The following is a 20,157-nucleotide window of genomic DNA, read 5'->3' as shown; positions in this document are numbered from 1 at the left end:
GAGTTTCTCCAGCATTTTTGTCTAACTTAGTGCAGTTCAGTTAGATTAAAGTCACGGCTGGAAACTGGCTACCTGGCCCACCAAGTCCATGCCGACCATCGATCACCCACTCACCACTCACACTCATTCCATGTTCTCACATTCACATCCATTCCAGACAAACTAGTGCAATTTACAGACGGTCCATTAACCTACAAAGCTGCACAACAGTTTTGGTATTTGGACTTTAGACTTTAGAGATACAGCATGGAAACAGGCCCTTCGGCCCATCAAGTTTGCATTGACCAGCGATCACCCCATATTATCCTACACGCTAGGGACAATTAACAATTCTTACCAAAGCCAATCAAACTACAAACCTGTAAGTCTTTGGTGTGTGGGAGGAAACTTGAGCACTCAAAGGAAACTTACATGGTCAAAGGGAGAGCGTGCAAACTCTACACGTCGAACCCAAGGTCAGGATCGAACCCGGGACTCTGGCGCTGTGAGACAGCAGCGTTACCGTGTTGCCAACTTCTATAAAGTTGCTTCAAGTGACCAAATGGTGGAGACTGGATGTAGCAAAGTAGGAGGACCTTGTACTAGTTCTTCCGGGTGCATTTGCAGCATGAGCTGAATTGTCATTTTTGCATTATACTTGATTAAACTCAAAGGGCAACATGATATGTTGGCATTTACTTTAATGTAATACAAACAGTATAACGGTTTGGTAGTATAATAATAATAATAATAATAATAATAATTTTATTTATAGAGCACTTTAAAAACAAACATAGCTGCAACAAAGTGCTGTACACCACTAATCATTGACAAAAAAGTTAATACACACCAAAAATAACAATCAAAGGAAATAGTAGGAAAAGACAAGTAAAATAAAGAAACATCAAAAACACCACAAACAGAAGCAAAGCCTCAGGCATGGTCAAAAGCCAGGGAGTACAAATGCGTTTTAACACTGGATTTGAAGATGGACAGTGAGGGGGCCTGTCTGATGTGCAACGGCAGGGTGTTCCAGAGTGCCGGAGCAGCAACAGAGAAGGCTCTATCCCCTCTGAGCCTCCGACTAGACCTCGGTACCTCCAGGAGCAGCTGACCAGCTGACCTGAGGGACCGGGCAGGAGCGTATGGGTGGAGCAGCTCAGAGAGGTAAGGCGGGGCGAGCCCATTCAGAGATTTAAAAACAAATAACAGTATCTTAAAATGAACCCGAAAGTGCACCGACTTGTACGGTTGCATCACGAAAGGTGTGTATACTATATGAGCTCAAAGGCGCTGGTGAAAGTCAGAATTCGGGATGGCACAGTATCACAGTTAGCAGTAATGCTGCGTTGCTCCAATGACACAGGTTCGATCCCGACCTCAGGTGCTATCTGTGTGAATTTTTTTAATTTTCTTCGTGTTCTTCTTGTGACTGTGGGCGGTCACGTTGACGCAGTGGTATTGCTGCCGCCTTACAGCAAATGCAGCCCCAGAGACCCGGGTTTGATCCCGACTACAGGTGCTGTCTTTATGGAGTTTATACCTGATCTGCGTGGGTTTTTTCCGAGATCTTTGGTTTTCTCCCACACTCCAAAGACATACAGTTTTGTAGGTTAATTGGCTTGATAAATGTAGAAAAATATCCCTAGTGGGTGTAGGATAGTTGTTAATGTATGGATATCGCTGGTCTGCGCGGACCCGGTGGGCCGAAAGGCCTGTTTCCTAAACCTAAAACTAAAACTATAGACTGCGAGGGTGTTGTCCAGGAGCTGTGGTTTAATCCCATATCCCAAAGATATGTGAGTTGGTAATTTCCTTTTCCGCTATGAATTGCCCTAGTTTTAAAGTCATAGAGCTATACAGCAGGGAAATAGTCCATTCAACCCATCTTGTCTGTTGACAAGGTAGACAAGATCCCTCTTGCCCGCATTTGGCCTGACCCTTCTTATCCATATATCTATCCAAATATCTTTTAAAATTTGTATTTGTATCTGCTTCTATAGGTTTCTCTGACTACTCATTCCAGATAAGGACTACCCTCTGGTTAATAAAGTTGTCCCTGAGGTCCTCTTACCTTAAACCTTTCCCATCTAGTTTCAGAATCCTCTACCCTGAGAAAAAGACTGTGAGCATTCATCTTATCCACACCCCTCATTATGTTGTACACCTCACTAAGGTCATCCCTCAGCCTCCTGAATTCCAAAGGAAAGAGTCTCCGCCAATCCAAGATCTCCCTAGAACTCAATCCCGCAATCCTGATGATTCTCTTCCGTGCCCGTTCCAACTTTAAGCCATCTTTCCTGTAGCTGGGCAAATGCAGTCCTCCAAGTGTGGTCTCACCAGCGACTTGTACAGTTGCATCACGATCCGCCAACTCCTGCATGCAATACTCTTCCCAATGAAGGCACGAGTGCCAAACGCCTTTGTCACACTGCCCACCTCACTCCCCACTTTCAGGGAAACGAGCACCTTTTTACCAAGATCTCTCAGTTGTGCAACGTTCTCCAGAGTTATGCCATTTACCGTATATGTAGGAAATACAGGTATATGGGGAGAATATGAAAACGATTAATAAAGGATTAGTGTAAAGTGAGTGCTTGATGGTGGCATGAACATGTTGGGCTGAATGGCCTTTCCCCGTGATTGTATGAATCTATGAACATCAGCGAACATACCTGCTGGAAAGGGTGCAGAGGATGTTGCATCGACTCGAAGGCCTGAGCTATAAGGGGAGGTTGAGCAGGCTTGGACTTTATTCCTTGCAGCGCAGGAGCATGAGGGGTGATCTTATAGAGGTGTATAAGATCCCGAGAATATTAGTTAGGGTAAATTCACAGAACCAGTGTCGGGGAACTAGAGGACATAGGTTTAAGGTGAGGGGGAAACATTTAATAGGAACTTGAGGGGAAAATTTTCTACAGAAATGGTGGTAGGTATATGGAACAGGTTCTCAGAGGAGGTTGTTGAGGCAGGTACTATCACAACATTTAAAAAACAATTGGACAGGTACATGGATAGGAAAGGTTTGGAGGGATATGGGCCAAGCTTTGGCAGGTTGGACTAGTGTAGATGGGGCTAGTGGGTTGATGTGGGTAAGGTGGATCAAGGGCCTGATTCAGTGCTGTATGACTATGACTCTATGAACAATACCCCTCAAGCAGACACACCCTGTTGTAACTTGAATCAATGTCCGTGCATGTTGAATGTAAACACACTACTTCTATCTTCTTTCCGTAGTTGCCATGGTTTCCCGTGAACAAAACCCAGTGATTGTCATCGCCGTGGTTTCAGTAGCGGGTCTGATCGTCCTGGTGTCAATGGTCTTCGGATTCATCATTTGGCGAAGGTAAATACAACCAGGTATGAGAAGGGTGTAAGGTGGCTAGAGTAATGTAGGAAGGGGCTTCACAATCCTCCACGATGTCCTATCTCCTCTCTTTGCATCAATGCCCCTCCTGGGAACAGAACCAATTTTGCCTTATGTGTAGGAAGGGAACTGCCGACTGCTGGTTTGTTGGTTCAGATAGACACAAATTGCTGGAGTAAACCATTTTGACTGCCTCAGCAGTCGATCAATCTTTTTGTTTTCCCCAATCTGCTAAACTTGACAGTGTGAATGTTGAAAATACTAGATCACTGTGTGTTCGACAAGAGAGAGAGATAGAGAGAGAGAGGGAGGGAGGGATAATTTTCTCAACAATTCTTTGGGAAATTCACCAGGTTGAGAAACTAGACACACAGGCTGACCACTGAAATCTCAGTGTACTGATATTGCAATTCCCTAATTTAATTGGGTTGCTTTCTTGCGTGTTACACATGATGCCTTATTTTTCCTCTCCCTGTCAGAAAGAATGAAGAGTGACATTGACTATCTTTTGTTAATTTGTCTGGCCCTGTCACGTCATGAATTGCTGGTTCATTCCGAATCTAATTGAGCTATTACAAGCAAACAATTTAAGGCAACAAGATCCCTCTGAATGTGCAGGAAGGAACTGCACATGCTGGCTTACACCGAAGATAGACACCAAACGCTGGAGTAACTCAGCGTGTCAGGTAGCATCACTGGAGAGAAGGTTTTGGGTCGAGCTCCTTCTTCATACTAAGAGTCATGGGGAGAGGGAATCTAGAGGTATGAATAGATACAAAGAACAAATTAATGAAAGTTATGCAAAAGGACAAATTAAGGCCAGCAACAATGATCACGTACCAATGTGCAGTGAAAAAAATGTTTGCTTGATTTCAAATGGAGAAATTTCTCCACAATGACCTGATGACCTCCACACAGACACGCGGAGCCCAGGGTCAATGCCTGTTCTGTTGTGATAGCTAATCTTAGCCTGGCTAGGTGTGCGTTTGTAAGGTTTATTACTATCATTGTACTGAGGTATAGTTTGTATACTATCCAATTAAATCAGATAATCAATACAATCACGTCAAACGCAAGCACAATAGGGGAGGATACAGAGCGCAAACTATAGTGCTCAGTATTGTAGCCCATCAGTTCCATAGACAAAGTCCAGTGTCCTCAATGGAGTAGAGGTGAATTGAACAGTACCCTAGTTTAAGGCAGGACCGTTCAGAAGGCTGATAGCAGAGGGGAAGAAGCTGTTCCTGAGTCTGGCAGTTCACGCTTTCAATCTTCCGATCCTTTTGCCCGATAGGAGCAAAATAAATTACTGTAGTGGGACAGGTCTTTGATTATGTTGGCTGCTTTTCCAAAGCAGCATGAAGTGTAGATGGAATCAATGGTGGGGATTCTGGCCTGTATGGTGGACTGGGCTACATCTATAACTCTCTGCAATTCCTTGCAATCTTGGGCGGAGTTGTTCCCTGTAAACAGTATCCAAACTGTTTGACTGGTACTTACACCGCTTACATTCGATGCCTCAGCTAATAAGGGAAAGCATCTGAGAAGCCTTTTTTTTAACCAACTGAGGTGAAGGAGCTGATCCTAAGTCTAGTGATGCACAGTTTCAAGCTTCTGTATCTTCTGCCCGATGGTTGTGGGACAAGAAGGAATGACCAGGCCATAAGTTGCAGCTGCAATCAGTCTAGGGCTGGGGGAGAGAAGAAGTGGTTCAAGTTTAGTTTAGTTTAGAGATGCAGCATGGAAACAGGCCCTTCGGCCCAACGAGTCCGTACCGACCAGCAATTCCGCACACTAACATTGTGCTACACACACACACACACACACACACACACACACGGGACAATTTACAATTGTCACCAAGCCAATTAACCTACAAACCTGTAAGTCTTTCGAGTGTGGGAGGAAACTGAAGATCTCTGAGAAAACCCTTGCAGTCGCGGGGAGAACGTACAAACTCTGTACAGACAACACCCGTAGTCAGGATTGAACCCGGGTCTCTGGCACTGTAAGGCAGCAGCTCCACCTCTGTGCCACCGTGCCGCCCACGATTCTGCCTCAAGGAAGTTCTGCCTTTGATTTCTCTACAGTTAAAAATTGTAGTGCGTTAAAACTTCCTGAATGTCTTTATCTAAGCCCAGGCAGTGGCAGTAAGTAGGGTCAGTTGGATGAAATAAAAGACTGTGACTATATCGCTAAACAAGAACAGTGATGAAATGGGAATTGAGAAATGACTGACTAATGATTGGACTTGGGACTCAGAAATTATTTTCCATCAGCATCAAATTGGCAGATAGCCAATCATCGAGATGACTATGACAAATTATAAGGCATTAACATTCATTAATAATAAACATTGGGAAATAAAGTTCAATAGAGTAAAATGAGAGAGTGGATTTTGGTAAAAAATAAGAAAGGGGTGTAACAGGAGCGGAGGAGCTGAGGGATCTAAGAATACATATAAGTATGCTGAGAAAAGAATAACGCAAGTTAATTTCGCATTTTAAAAAGAAGAAAAAAACCTCACCAACGCTCTCAGACGGGATAAAATTGAAAAGCAGAGATTGGGTATTAAACGTGACTAGCCCATAGTCAGTGTTGATTTCCATGTTTAAAAATGAGATGGAAGCACTGGACCCAATGTAAAAGAAAATGATAACAGAACTAACAACTTTCAGCAAAGCTTGAGCAGGCAGGCAAGGGGAAACGGAGAGGTGACCTGATTATGATTAAGATTATGGGAGACTTTGATAGAATGGGTATGAGATACGGATCTAGAAATTCTATCACACTGTGTAATTTTTATGTGTGCTGCATGACAGAATTTAATTGGAAAATCAATTGCTGAAAAGTGATCAGTGATTCTTGAATGTTTTTCAAAGGTAGGCAAATTGCTTCCGGCTTTGCATGTGTGGCTTGCCTGCACACTGAAGCACCCAGACAGGTGGAGTAGCATTGTATTGGAAGCAGTTCACATTTGCTCACTACTTCAGCTGAACTTCTCTCGATCAGTGGGGAGGGGGACATGGAAAAACAGACTTGGCAGTGGTTTCGAACGGTGCTCACGGTGGTGCAGCGATAGAGTTAGAGATGAAGAGGTTAGAGTTTGCATTAATGTTGAACGGGGTTTAGGGTTAGGGTGTTTGGGTCAGAGTTGCAGGGATTTGAGTTAGGTTGGGGTTTGGAGAGTTCTGGTCAGGGTATGTTTGGGGGGATTAGGGCTAGGCTTGGGATATGGCTCCTGTTACTATTTCCAGGGATAAATACATGTATAGAACTACAGATGCAACACCAGCCCTATGAACTGTGTTGCAGAACGCCTTTGTCCAGCCACAAGGGCAACCTGATCACCCTGTTCCCTGCCTTTCAACACACCAATCCACATCAACCTCAACCTAGGTAGCAGATATGTTGGGCTTGTGGTCAGTTCAAGGCAGAGATAACAGAATGAGATGCAAAGATGCAACTGGCAGGGCTGCTGCCTCACGGTTCCAGGTTTGACCTTGACCTTGGATACTGCCTGTGTGGAGTTTGCACGTTCTCCCTGTGACTGCTTGGTATTTCTGCCAAGTGCTTCAATTGCCTCCTGCGTCCCAGACTTGTGTGGATTGGTGGGTAATTGGAGGCTGCAGTAAATTGCCTCTAGTGTGGAGACGAGTGGTAGAATCTGTGAGATTTGATGGGGCCATGGGAAGAATAAAATGTTATAAGCATAGGCGGTCGATGGTTGCCATAGACTTGGTGGGCCGAAGAGCTTATTAGATTCTTGTTTAGTTATATACTACAGCCTCAGACCCTTCTATTTAAGGAAGATCAGAGTGACACTGAGTCCTCTGGTCATTGGAGAAAAATATATATCCTACTTATCGGGATAGGCCAAGATGAAGTGATATCAGATTGCACTTGGTCATCCAAAATATTATTGGAAACTTCAACTCTTTCTCTAAAACTGCTCAGGCTGTACAAATGTAAATGTTAAAACTCAGATCGATAGGTGTTTGTTCAGTGAATGCAATAAAGGTTATGGAACCAAGGGGAGCAAATGGATGTTCGACAACCTAATAAACGGGAGAAACTCAGCGGGTGCAGCAGCATCTATGGAGCGAAGGAAATAGGCAACGTTTCAGGACAAATCGTTGCCTATTTCCTTCACTCCATAGATGCTGCTGCACCCACTGAGTTTCTCCAGCATTTTTGTCTACCTTCGATTTTCCAGCATCTTAAACCTAATAAACTGACACATCTGGTTTGAAGAACTGACTGGTTGATTCCAGATTCTATGTTACTCAAAGTAAACTGCCTGAAATCTCACCCTCGGCCAGTAGCACTAAACATGACCTTGGACCTTATCTGTTTCAGGCATTGTGGATACAGCAAGGCCAGTCAGGACGGAGACGAGGAACTTTATTTCCACTGTAAGTAACACGATGCAGACATTCGGAGTCACAGAGACTTAAGAGCACTGTGTTAATATCGCTTTGGTAAGGAGGTTCCCAGAGTAGATGTGTTTGTGTGGTTTGGACTCAATGGCTCCTTCTGTCACATGTTATGTAAGTGAACTGAGAATAATGATCTCCAGGTCTTGTACAAGTGGCTAGTTCATACAGGAGCTCCTAGAGCAGTGGCTTTTGCACACATATCGTGTGATGATAATGAGTGTACTCCCTTCTAGAATCCTCAACATGTCAAAATATTAAGCCCGGTTTGTTATAAATATCCACTCGTATCCTCACTTTAATGAGATTATTCTATATAAATCTATATTTCAAAGACTAATTTAATTCACTGCCTTTGTCTCTTTTTCTGAATGAGTTTAGCTGTCAATATCTTGAGCTGTGGGTTCATTCTCCCAGCCTAGAAGCACGTTTAATTCTGAGGAGTCATTTCTACAGAGGTTACAATGTACAACGGATTTCCAAGCCACATGTACAATACTTACAATTCTAGAAAAATATCCCAGCGGGGAGCAGACAACAGGTTGTCGAGGACAGAGTGTGAGGACTGCACTCTGTATCTTTCCTCTGTAACTCCTCAAAACCCTCGGCACGGCAGGGCGACACGGTGGCGGAGCGGTAGAATTGCTACGGATGTTGTCTGCATGGAGTTTCTCCGAGATCTTCGGTTTTCCAGAGCCAGGGGCCACAGTTTAAGAATAAAGAGTAAGCCATTTAGAACGGAGACGAGGAAACACTTTTTCTCACAGAGAGTGGTGAGTCTGTGGAATTCTCTGCCTCAAATTCTCTGGTGGTTGAGGCAGGTTCTCTGGATGCTTTCAAGAGAGAGCTAGATAGGGCTCTTAAAAATAGCGGAGTCAGGGGATATGGGGATAAGGCAGAAACGGGGTACTGATTGGGGATGATCAGCCATGATCACATTGAATGGCGGTGCTGGCTCGAAGGGCCAAATGGCCTACTCCTGCACCTATTTTCTATTGTCTATTGTATATTGTCCTCCCACGCTCCGAAGACATACAGGTTTGTAGGTTAATTGGCTTGGTGTAAATGTAAATTGTCCCCAGTGTGTGTAGGATAGTGTTAATGTGCAGGGATGGCTGGTCGGCGGAAGGGCCTTTTTCCGTGCTCTATCACTAAACTAAACTAAAGCCTCATAGTATCCTAATATGCTGTCTCTCTACCAGTTTACATCACCTGTATGTGATGTGGACAAGCTTTTCCCTTTGAGAATGGGAAGATTCAAACAAGAGGACATGACTTCAGAATTAAGGGACAGAAGTTTAGGGGTAACATGAGGGGGAACTTCTTTACTCAGAGAGTGGTAGCGGTGTGGAATGAGCTTCCAGTGGAAGTGGTGGAGGCAGGTTCATTGGTATCATTTAAAAATAAATTGGATAGGCATATGGATGAGAAGGGAATGGAGGGTTGTGGTATGAGTGCAGGCAGGTGGGACTAAGGGAAAAAAGTTGTTCGGCACGGACTTGTAGGGCCGAGATGGCCTGTTTCCGTGCTGTAATTGTTATATGGTTATATGGTTATTACATTGACCAGGCCAAGTGGATAGCATGACATGATTAAATAAATGTGGGCCTGAATTTTATTTTACTAACATCACAATCGTGATGAGGTCACTGTGCATTGGTTCTTATTAATATGTCAGTTCTTGGGTTAGGAATGCTATATTGCTAAAGTCATTACGGCCAGTGTTGTTTCTCTTGATAATGCCAAATTATAATGATAGGCAATATGTATTGTCAGGCTTATCTAAATCCACAATAACCCTTTTGAACCTTGATCAGCTTCTGCTGCTGTGCCAGAAATCTGAGGTCAGCAATATACCTTTAAACCAGGATAGTGAATATCCATCACAATCACATCCTAGGGCGGGCGTTCATGCATTTAAAAGCTATCCCAGGGAGGGCGTTCATGCATTTAAAAGCAATAGAAACTGGAGGCAATCGGCACCATGAGTAAATCTGTTAATGTGCTCAATCCTCACCTTATTCGAATATTTGGCTGCTTCTTGCTGCTTCCTTTTATAATCTGTAACTTTGTATTTTTAATGCTTGAGAATTATTAAATAATTGAGCATGGTGGCGCAGAGGTAGGGTTGCTGCCTTACATCGCCAGAGACCCGGGTTTGATCATGACTATCGGTGCTGTCTGTACGGAATTTGTACGTTCTCCCCGTGGCCGCATGGGTTTTTTTCCGGGTGCTGCATTTTCCTCCCACACGCCAAAGACGTACAGGTTTGTGGGTTGATTGGCTTTGGTAAAATTGTAAATTGTTCCTAGTGTGTGTAGGATCGTACTCGTGTGTGTGGTGAGTGCTGGTCGCCGCGGACTCTGTGGGCTGAGGGGCCTGTTTCCACACTGTATCTCTAAAGTAAAGTCAAAATAATTCTTGGCAATGATTGCAATTTAGATGCTGCTGGTTATTATAACTGTAATTGCGACAAATGGATGCTTGCTGCAGATAATACTGCGTGCATTCCTCCCCCAATCCCTTCTGTCTCAGCTCAGTGCATGCACCCTGTGTCCTTGTACAGACCTGGGTGTCAAACACATTTATCTTACGTTACATGTATGCGTCAGCACAGAATGACCCTAGTAAATTGTGGTGCTGTTCATTTGTCATTGTAGTCTTGATCATCTAATCCATCGTCTTATTCTTCCATTTCCTCATGGACTTTTGATTCTCCTCAGAGCAGCTTGTTATTTGTTTCAATTACTCGTCGGTTCTGGGTTCTACAAACTCAACATTCTTTACACATGTTTCTCCCAAAATCCTGCTTGGATTTACAACTATCAATTTTAAAATTTCATTTTGACCCCTCCACAATTAGGAATACCTCTTCTTCATAATCAATAACATCTCCATCTGATCATCCATTAAACTTTTTTACAATAGAAAAAAGAGCCCTAAATGTGGAATTCATTACCACAGAGGGCTGTGGAGGCCGTGTCAATGGAAGATACTCACAACATGCTGGAGTAACTCAGCGGGACAGGCAGCATCTCTGGAGAGAAGGAATGGGTGACGTTTCAGGTCGAGATCCTTCTTCCAACTGATGTCAGGGGAGTGGGTGGTACATAGATAAGTAAGTGTTGAGATAAGGAAGTGTAAGGTGTGAAAATAGGACAAAGGGAAGGAGTTAAAGTAAAATGTAGGATGTTAGTTGGGAGAAGGTAATAACAAAGCAAACAAAGATAAAATGTAGTTAGAGACAGTAAAACTGGTCGGAGAAATGGGAAGAGGGAGGGGATGGAGAGAGAGGGAAAGCAAATGAAAGCAAGTTAGAGGTCAATGTTCATACCACTGGGGTGTAAGCTGTCCATGCAAAATGTGAGGTGCTGTTCCTCCAATTTGCGCTAGGCCTCGCTTTGACAATAGAGGAGGCCCTGGACCCCTCATATTTCATTTACACCCTGGCGAACATCATCCCCTTTGTCCTGGTTTCACACCTTATACTTCCTTATCTATACACTTCCTTATCTATGTACCGCCTACTCCCCTGACAGTCTGAAGAAGGGTCTCGACCCAAAACATCACCCATTCCTTCTCTCCAGAGATGCTACCTGTCCCGCTGAGTTTCTCCTGCATTTTGTGTCTATCTTTGGTTTAAACCAGCATCCGCAGTTCCTTCCTACACATACCAAGTCAGTGGATATTTTTAAGGCGGAGATTGCCAGGTTATTGATTAGTAAGGAGGTAAGGGGTTATGGGGAGAATGCAGGAGAATGGGGTTGAGAGGGAAAGATAGATTAGCCATGATTGAATGGTGGAGTAGACAATGGGCCGAATGGCCTTATTCTGCTCCTGGAACATATGAATTGTTCATGAGCTAAACACAAACTGCTGGAGGAACTCAGCGAGCCAGGAAGCACTGTGGAGAGAATGGGTAGGCGATGTTTTGGGATGGGACTCTTCTTCAGACTCGAAGAAGATTCTAAATAAGGGTCCCAACCCAAAATGTCATCTGTCCATTCCCTACGCAGGTGCTGCCTGAATTTTTGAGTTACTCCAGCATTTTGTAATTTGCACAAGATTCCAGCCTCTGCCGTTCCTTTTGTCCCCAATTGTTGTTGATAGGCATCAAACTGTAACATTTGCAGCAGTCTTTCAGTGTTCTCCAATTCCACCACCACCTATTCCTGAAATCATGAATACAGAGTATAATTTACAAGGCAGCAACGTTGAGTCAGAAATGGAATCCAAAGGTAGATATTCTTATTCCAAACTTCCCTGGTTAGCAAGCATTAAAAGCTTTAAAGGGCCTGTCCCACTTTCATGACCTAATTCACAACCTTTTTTACGTGGACATTTTTCATCAGGCTAGAAAAACGCCCCGACCTACTTGATGCCACGAGCACCTACGACTAGCTTCACGGCCTGCTACGACCTACCCACGGCATCCTACGACCTCGTGACGACCATGCTGCGAGTACGAGTCAAGGGCAAACTCGGCAGAGGTCATGAATTAGGTTGTGAAAGTGGGACAAGCCCTTTAAAGCTTTTAATGCCTGCTAACCAGGGATGTTTGAAATAAGAATATCTACCTTTGGATTCCATTTCTGACTCAACATTGCTGCCTTGTAAATTATACTCTGTATTCATGCTTTCAGGAATAGACTAAACTAAATGAAACTAAACTGAAACTACCTGCAAAGAGAAGAAGAAACAAGAACAATCTTAACCCAGCCTTCTGCGAAATAACAGGATGTAATGAAATATAAGCAGGTTTCAAGGATTCAGATCAATGAATAGAGAAAGAACATTCTGGGTTACAAACAACCTTTATCATAGCAAAATATCGAAAAATCATTAATAAACCAACATGCCCTTCTGCACATCAGGGACTCCTGTGTGAGACAGCAGCTGTGGAGATGGCCTCCCTCTGTCTCTCTTTCTTTCTCTTTCTCTCTCTCTCTCTTTTTTTTAATGGTATTTTTTAACTGGATCCACAATAAGCCTTTTGAACCTTGGATCAGCTTTTTTTTAAATCTAGACCTTCACTTATGTTGAATTAATTAACACTTGAGAGCTAATTCCAGAATAAGTAGGGAGATGTGGGCCAAACGTAGGCAGGTGGGATCAGCGTAGATGGGACATGTTGGTCAGTGTGGGCAAGAAGGGCCTGTTTCTATACTGTATGACTATGATTCTATCGTCGACTCTATCAATCTGTGAAGCCAAACAATGCAAATTTAAACAAAATATGCACAGGAACTAAGTTATACATTGTACGTGGCCCAACTGCAAAGCCATGGCAATCATTTTATTACATTTTCTAAGGCAAGATCCTCTCGTCTAGTGTGAGATTTCAGAGTATTGATCACCACCTCAGCAATATTGATTAGGTTTTATAGAAGGTATTAGGGGAGCTGTAACAGGTGAATAGTCTGGATAATCCTAAATTACATACTGAGCAAAACAAGCAAGGGATCTTACACTCTTCATCTGAAATAGTAATTCCAGGTTTACCATTGATCACAGCGGCATTTTATTCCTCTCTCTGGCTTTCATCTGTCCATTCCTCAGTTGTCTCATTATATTTTCTGTGCGTTTGCTTCTTGGCATGTACTGTGTGTGTATCTCTTTTTGTTTCTGTTTGTCCATATTTCTCACTTTATTTTGTTTGCGACTCCCTCACGCTCACTTTGCCTCCGTCTCATTCATACTTTCTGAGTTCAAATTGAATAAACATTGCAATATATTATGAACACCAGCCAAACCGCTCCTTCTTCATGCACAGAGTTTCAAAGAAGCCGGAGCAGTTTGTACATTGCCTAGTGGAGAACGTAAACGTTATAACCTAATTGTTATCAGTCCCACGGGAGTGCCAGCAAGATTGGCAACCTGGCTGTAGTATTGAATGGTGAAGATGAAGCACTGTTTAATCTGTCCTGTTCCATTAAATGTCTCAAGCTTAATTAGTGACGAATTGTCAAGAGAGGTTTCTGTTAAGAGAAGGGCAGTTAAGTGCTGACTTTCACAGCGGAGTGTAAGCCACAGCAACTTGCACGCTTGCTAAACCGGTTGTAATGTGTTACAGTACATGCAAACACTTGCCATTGCCCTTCTCGAACATCCTAGCTTGTGGAACGGTGGCACAAGGAACTGCAGAATTTTTGAGCAAAACACAAAGTCCTGGACGAACTCAGCAGTTGAGGCAACACCCTATAGAGAGAATGGAGAGGCAACGTTTCGGGTCCAGACCCGTCTTCAGACTGATTGTAGTAGAGGGGAGGGGGGGGGGGGGGGGGGGGGGTGGAGAAAGCTAGAAATGAGAGGTGGGGATGGGGCACAGTCTGGCAAGTGATAGGTGGAAGGTAGACAAAAAATGCTGGAGAAACTCAGCAGGCGAGGCAGCATCTATGGAGAGAAGGAATTGGCGACATTTCGCGTAGAGACCTTTCTTCAGACCGATCGGCGTGATGGGTGGATACAAGTTAGGAGGGAGGCCGATAGGCAGTTGTAAGTGGCAAAGGCTGGAGATGAAGAGGGTATCAGATAAGGAGATGGAGAAGATGAGTGAATGTGAAGTCAGAGGGAACAGGCAACAGGGAAATGGGGGCTGGACAAAGAGGGGCAGGATAGTGGGGGAAATGTGTGCACAGCAGGTCAGGGGGGGGGACAGAAAGAGAGGGGGTGGGTGGGTATTACTTAAGTTTGGAGATTTCAAAGTTCAGATTCTGCAATGATGCTTTTGATGGAAGGAAATGCAACTTCACTTTCCAGTAAATGAATTACGGGTGTCAGAGTGGCACAGCGAGAGGTCCTGGTTCGATCCTGACCGCTGGTGCTGTCTGCGTGGAGTTTGCATGTTCTACCTGGGGCTGCATGGATTCTCTCTGGATTCTCTAGTTTCCTCCCAAATCCCAAAGGTGTGTGGGTTAGTAGGTTAATTATGCCTAATGTGTCAACAGTGGATGAGAAAGTGGGATAACATAGAACTAGTGTGAACTGGTCATCGATGGTCAGCGTGGACTTGGTGGGCCAAAGGGCCTGTGGAAACCAGGAAACAATAGGGCGGTATAGTGGGGCAGCGGTAGAATTGCTGCCTTACTGCGAATGCAGTGCTGGAGACACGGGTTCGATCCCAACTGCGGGTGCTGTCTGTACAGAGTTTGTACATGCTCCCTGTGACCTGTACATGGGTTTTCTCCGAGATCTTCGGCTTCCTCCCACATTCCAAAGACGTACAGGTTTGTAGGTTAATTGGCTTGGTAAATGTAAAAATTGTCCCTAGTGGATATAGGATAGTGTTAATGTGCAGGGATCGCTGGTTGGCGGGGACCTGATGGGCCGAAGAGCCTGTTTCCGCGCTGTATCTAAAGTAAACTAAAAAAATAGGTCTAATTAGTTAAAGTTACTTTTGGTGAAACTGAGATAATTTGTTATCAAGGATCTGTAAGAAGGCACGTCAGAGTTTTGTGGCGACGATGCCTGGTAAGCTGTGTAGGGTTTTTATCCCTACTTCTTTGAGGAGAGTATGCAGATCAGAGATTTTCTGGGATGAAGGAATTGTGAGGGAAAGTTAAGGGGGCTGTGCTCACTGGAATTGAGATCAAAGAGCGACACTGTTGTGAAAAATTACAATTCTGAACGGATATGACAGGATAGGTGCGGGGAGGGTGTTTCTCCTTGTGTGGGATTCCACTGTCAATGAGTTACTCCAGCCTTTTTGTGTCTATCTTTTATATATATATAAATGTATACTGTATGTGTGTGTGTGTGCATATATATATATATATATATATACACACACACACACACACACACACACACACACACACACACACACACACACACACACACACACACACACACACACACATACACACACACACACACACACACCATACACACAATACACACACACACACAAACACACACAACATGCATACATGCACATAAAACAAACCATAAAGAATAATAGTGCAAAAAGACAAAACCAATGTTCCCAAATCTATGTAATTCAGAGCTTATTTGGACGTTGTAGCATTTAATATCCTGATGGCTGTTGGGAAGAAGCTGCTCCTGAACTGGGAAGTTACCGTTCTGAGGCCCAATGGCAGGAGTGAAATGAGAGTGTGAGTCTCTGATGATGTTGGCTGCAAAGGTTACGTGGAATAGGCAGTAAAATGGTAGAGGCCAAGATCAGATCAGTCGTGATCTTAATGAATGTCGGAGCAGGTTTGCCGAGTCAGATGTTCCTGTCCATCTGCTCCTGTCTTTAAAGCTCACATGAAAAGTCATTAGATTAATTCAAATATGCATCCCTGGTTTTGTTTTCATTACTTTGTGATTGAAATGATTTTATTTTGTTCCCTGATGTGAAATCCGATTCCAATTATTACGGGAAACTTCAGAGACTCAACCAGGGACATTGCGGTGTGAGTTCACCTTGCTTCTTTGGTACAATGTCCTTGTCAGTCACACACAGGGTGATGTCATTCCCCATTTAATCCAACTTCTCCTCTAAGGGGGAGCATGGCAATCAATTACTTGCTGTTCCATCTATTACCCGTATTTCCCAATAATGCGCAACTCACGAGTTTAGCTCATGATGCTTGGAGTAAAATAAAGAAATATTGAAAGCAAAGTGTAGGAATAAATTATCCAATTTTAAAGGTAGTAAACAATTAGTGGGTTATCAAGTGCTTGCTTCTTAGCTATTTACCATCCTGATCAATGATTTGTATCAGCAGTGTAAGTTCACAATAATACAAGGCTAAGAATGGCTGCGAATGGCTCGATTGTAATCATGCACTGTCTTTCCGCTAACTACAAAGCACACAACATGAGCTTTTCACTGTACCTCAGTACATGTGACAATAAACTGAACTCTAAGAATAGGATATAAATAGTGAGATGGAAAACAAGAAGTTGCAAAGGCATTTAGATTAATAAAAGACAGTGATACACATCGCCCCTGATGCATGTGGGCCTTCTACTGCAGTTGTACAGGGTCTTGGTGAGACCACACCTGGAGTATTGCGTACAGTTTTGGTCTCCAAATCTGAGGAAGGACATTATTGCCATAGAGGGAGTGCAGAGACGGTTCACCAGACTGATTCCTGGGATGTCAGGACTGTCTTATGAAGAAAGACTGGATAGACTTGGTTTATACTCTCTAGAATTTAGAAGATTGAGAGGGGATCTTATAGAAACTTACAAAATTCTTAAGGGGTTGGACAGGCTAGATGCAGGAAGATTGTTCCCGATGTTAGGGAAGTCCAGGACAAGGGGTCACAGCTTAAGGATAAAGGGGAAATCCTTTAAAACCGAGATGAGAAGAACTTTTTTCACGCAGAGAGTGGTGAATCTCTGGAACTCTCTGCCACAGAGGGTAGTTGAGGCCACTTCATTGGCTATATTTAAGAGGGAGTTAGATGTGGCCCTTGTGGCTAAGGGGATCAGGGGGTATGGAGAGAAGGCAGGTACGGGATACTGAGTTGGATGATCAGCCATGATCATATTGAATGGCGGTGCAGGCTCGAAGGGCCGAATGGCCTACTCCTGCACCTAATTTCTATGTTTCTATGTTTTGCAAGCCTAAGGTCACAGAGCTGTATAGCATGGAAAAAAGGCCCTTCAGCCCACCTTGTCCATGCAGAATGAGTTGGCATTCTGTGCTAGTCTTATTTACACACACGTGGCCCATAACCTCCTGAACACTTCCTATCCATATATCTGTCCAAATGTATTTTGAAGGTCGTAATTGATCCACTTCTATAACTTCCTCTAACAGCTCATTCCAGATATGGCAACTCTCTGAGTGAAAAGGTTGCTCCTGAGGTCCCACCTGAAGCCTATGCATTCTAGATTTAAAATCCTCCAGCCTTGTGAAAAGGCTCTGAGTGTTCACTTTATCCATACCCTTCATGATCTTGCACACCTGAATAAGGTCAGCCCTCAACCTCCTACGCTCCAAAGAAAATAATTCCAATTTATCATAGTAACATAGAAAATAGGCCATTCGGCCCTTCGAGCCATATGATCATTGCTGATCATCCAGAATCAGTACCCCATTCCTGGTTTCTCTCCATATCCCTTCATTCCATTAGCCCTAAGAGCCACATCTAACTCTCTCTTGAATACATCCAGTGGATTGTCCTTCTGGGGCAGAGAATTCCACAGATTCACAACTCTCTGAGTGAAAAGGTTTTTCCTCATCTCAGTCCTAAATGGCTTTCTCCTTATTCTTAAACAGTGACCCCTGGTTCTGGACTCTCCCAACATCGGGAACTCACCAACCTCTCCCTGCTATTCAAGTCCAGGTAACATCCTGGTGACACAAGGAACTGCAGATGTTGGAATCTTGAGCAAAATACAAAGTGATGGAAGAACTTAGCGGGTCAGGCAGCATCTGTGGAGGGAATGGACGTGGGTCGGGACACTTCTTCAGACTGATCCTGATGAATTTCGTCAATACCCTTTCCAATTTAATATAATTCTTCTTAAAGCTGGGTGACCAGTACTGCACGCTGGTCTCCAAATGAGATCTCACCAGCAACCTGTACAGCTACATTATTATGTCCCGACTTGCGACTCTTCAAAACTCTTCAAATATCCCAGTGCAATATGAATTAGCATTCACTGTGCAATCATGTGAATCTCTCCTGAGAATGCCTGTGCACTTGGCAGTGGGTGCAAAACAAAACATGGTTCACACAATGAGAGTTATAAAATGATAGATGTCTGTGCAGCTGTTTAAGTGAAGAACGGGAACAATATTTATTTTTTGTGTGCGGTGAATGTTGTGGAGGTGAATGTGCCGATATAATCTAATTGCCAAATCAAAATAAATCAAAGGTTTAAATGGTGAGCCAAAGGGAAAGCCCCTCCCACCCAACCCTTCCCCCTGAAACCCCTCCGCTCAACCCCTCCCCCAATCCATTCCCCCCGAACCGTGTAAACGTTATGCACACCAACTCCTCCACTTCCATTAAAAGGTTTAGGAAGTTCGGCATGTCCCCAATGAGTCTCACCCGTTTATACATGTGCCGTAGAGGGCCACAACATATTGCACAGTGTTGGGGACGCATCCCAGACCATCACACAAACGAACCTCCCACCCATTGACTCCATCTACACCTCACGCTGCCTCGGCAAGGCCACCAGCATAATCAAGGACCTGTCTCGCCCCAGCCACTCTTCCCTCCCTCTCCCATCAGGCAAGAGGTATAGAAGTATTGACAATGCACACCTCCAGATTCAGGGACAGTTTCTCCCCAGCTGTCATCAACCAGCTGAATCATGCTCTCAGTAACTCGAGCTCAGGATCACTCAGTATCTATAGAGTGGTCCTGAGCTCTCATCTACCTCATTGGAGACCCTTGGACTATCATTAATTGGACTTTACTGGAGCATATCTTGTGCTAAACATTATACCATTTATTCTGTATGTGTGCATTGTGGACAGCTTGATTGGAATCATGTACGGTCTTTCCGCTGACTGGATAGCACACAACAAAAAGCTCTTCACTGTATTTCAGTACTCGTGGACAATAATAAACTAAACTAAACACTATTTGATACTTTGGTGAGATTGCATGCGCTGTATTCTGCAGGGTGTATGGTCTTCCTAGTACATGCTTCCTTCAAGAACAATTCTAACAAATGTTCACTGGATTGATTTCTGGAATGGAAGACCTGAGAAAATGAAAAGAGTAAATAGAATGGGCTTATATTCTTTGGAAATAGAAGATTGATGGAGGATCACTTTGAAAGGTATAAACTTTCTGAAGACCTTGAGGGGAAGGAGAATTATTTTTTTCTCTCTCTCCCAAGGTCGAGAATCTAAAACATGATCTCAAGGTAACAGGCTTTTGATCGTTTAAATTTCCTACCGCCTAACGTTTGAGCATATTCAAGGTTGGCAATGTTACATTTTAAAGGATATGGAGAAAAGGCATGAAAGTGGATACAAGGATTCATCCTTAATCTTATTATCTAGTATGGACAATTCAAGGTGCTTTATGTTCTGCTCCTGCTCTGATTTTTTGCATTTTGGTCGGTTAGACTATTGCAACAAGTGAAGCTGCTGCCTCACAGCTTCTTTGACCTGGGATAAATTTGTGCTTCTCGTGCTGTGTTGGTTCTGTGTGGAGTTTTACTTCAGTTCAGTGTATTGTCACATGTACCGAGGTACAGTGAAAAGCTTTTGTTGCGTGCTTTTTGCTTGTTTTGCGGAGTTTGCTATTTCACCCTGCATTTCCTCTGAGATCTCCAGTTTGCTTGCACCTCCCGCAAAATGTGCGGGATTGTAGTTCAATTGATCGCTGAAAATTGTGGTACTCTCCAGCGAGTGCCAAAATCTGGGGCATTTGATGGGAAAATAAAAATGG

The 20,157-nt window shown here is 43.7% G+C and overlaps 1 protein-coding gene across 1 annotated transcript in view; it reads left to right on the top strand.

The window, feature by feature from the left end:
- The window catches only part of LOC129709609 (ephrin type-A receptor 7), a 488,630-nt gene that overhangs the window by 411,565 nt on the left and 56,908 nt on the right, over positions 1 to 20,157 (top strand). Inside the window, 2 exon segments of the mRNA XM_055656065.1 lie at positions 3,217 to 3,325; positions 7,706 to 7,761. Coding sequence (XP_055512040.1) covers positions 3,217 to 3,325; positions 7,706 to 7,761 — 165 coding nt within the window.

This window comes from Leucoraja erinacea, chromosome 26, assembly GCF_028641065.1.
Source record: "Leucoraja erinacea ecotype New England chromosome 26, Leri_hhj_1, whole genome shotgun sequence".
In the NCBI taxonomy this organism is placed as follows: domain Eukaryota; kingdom Metazoa; phylum Chordata; class Chondrichthyes; order Rajiformes; family Rajidae; genus Leucoraja; species Leucoraja erinaceus.
Note: the sequence above shows the minus strand (reverse complement) of the source record. Positions and strands in the feature narration are given on the sequence as shown.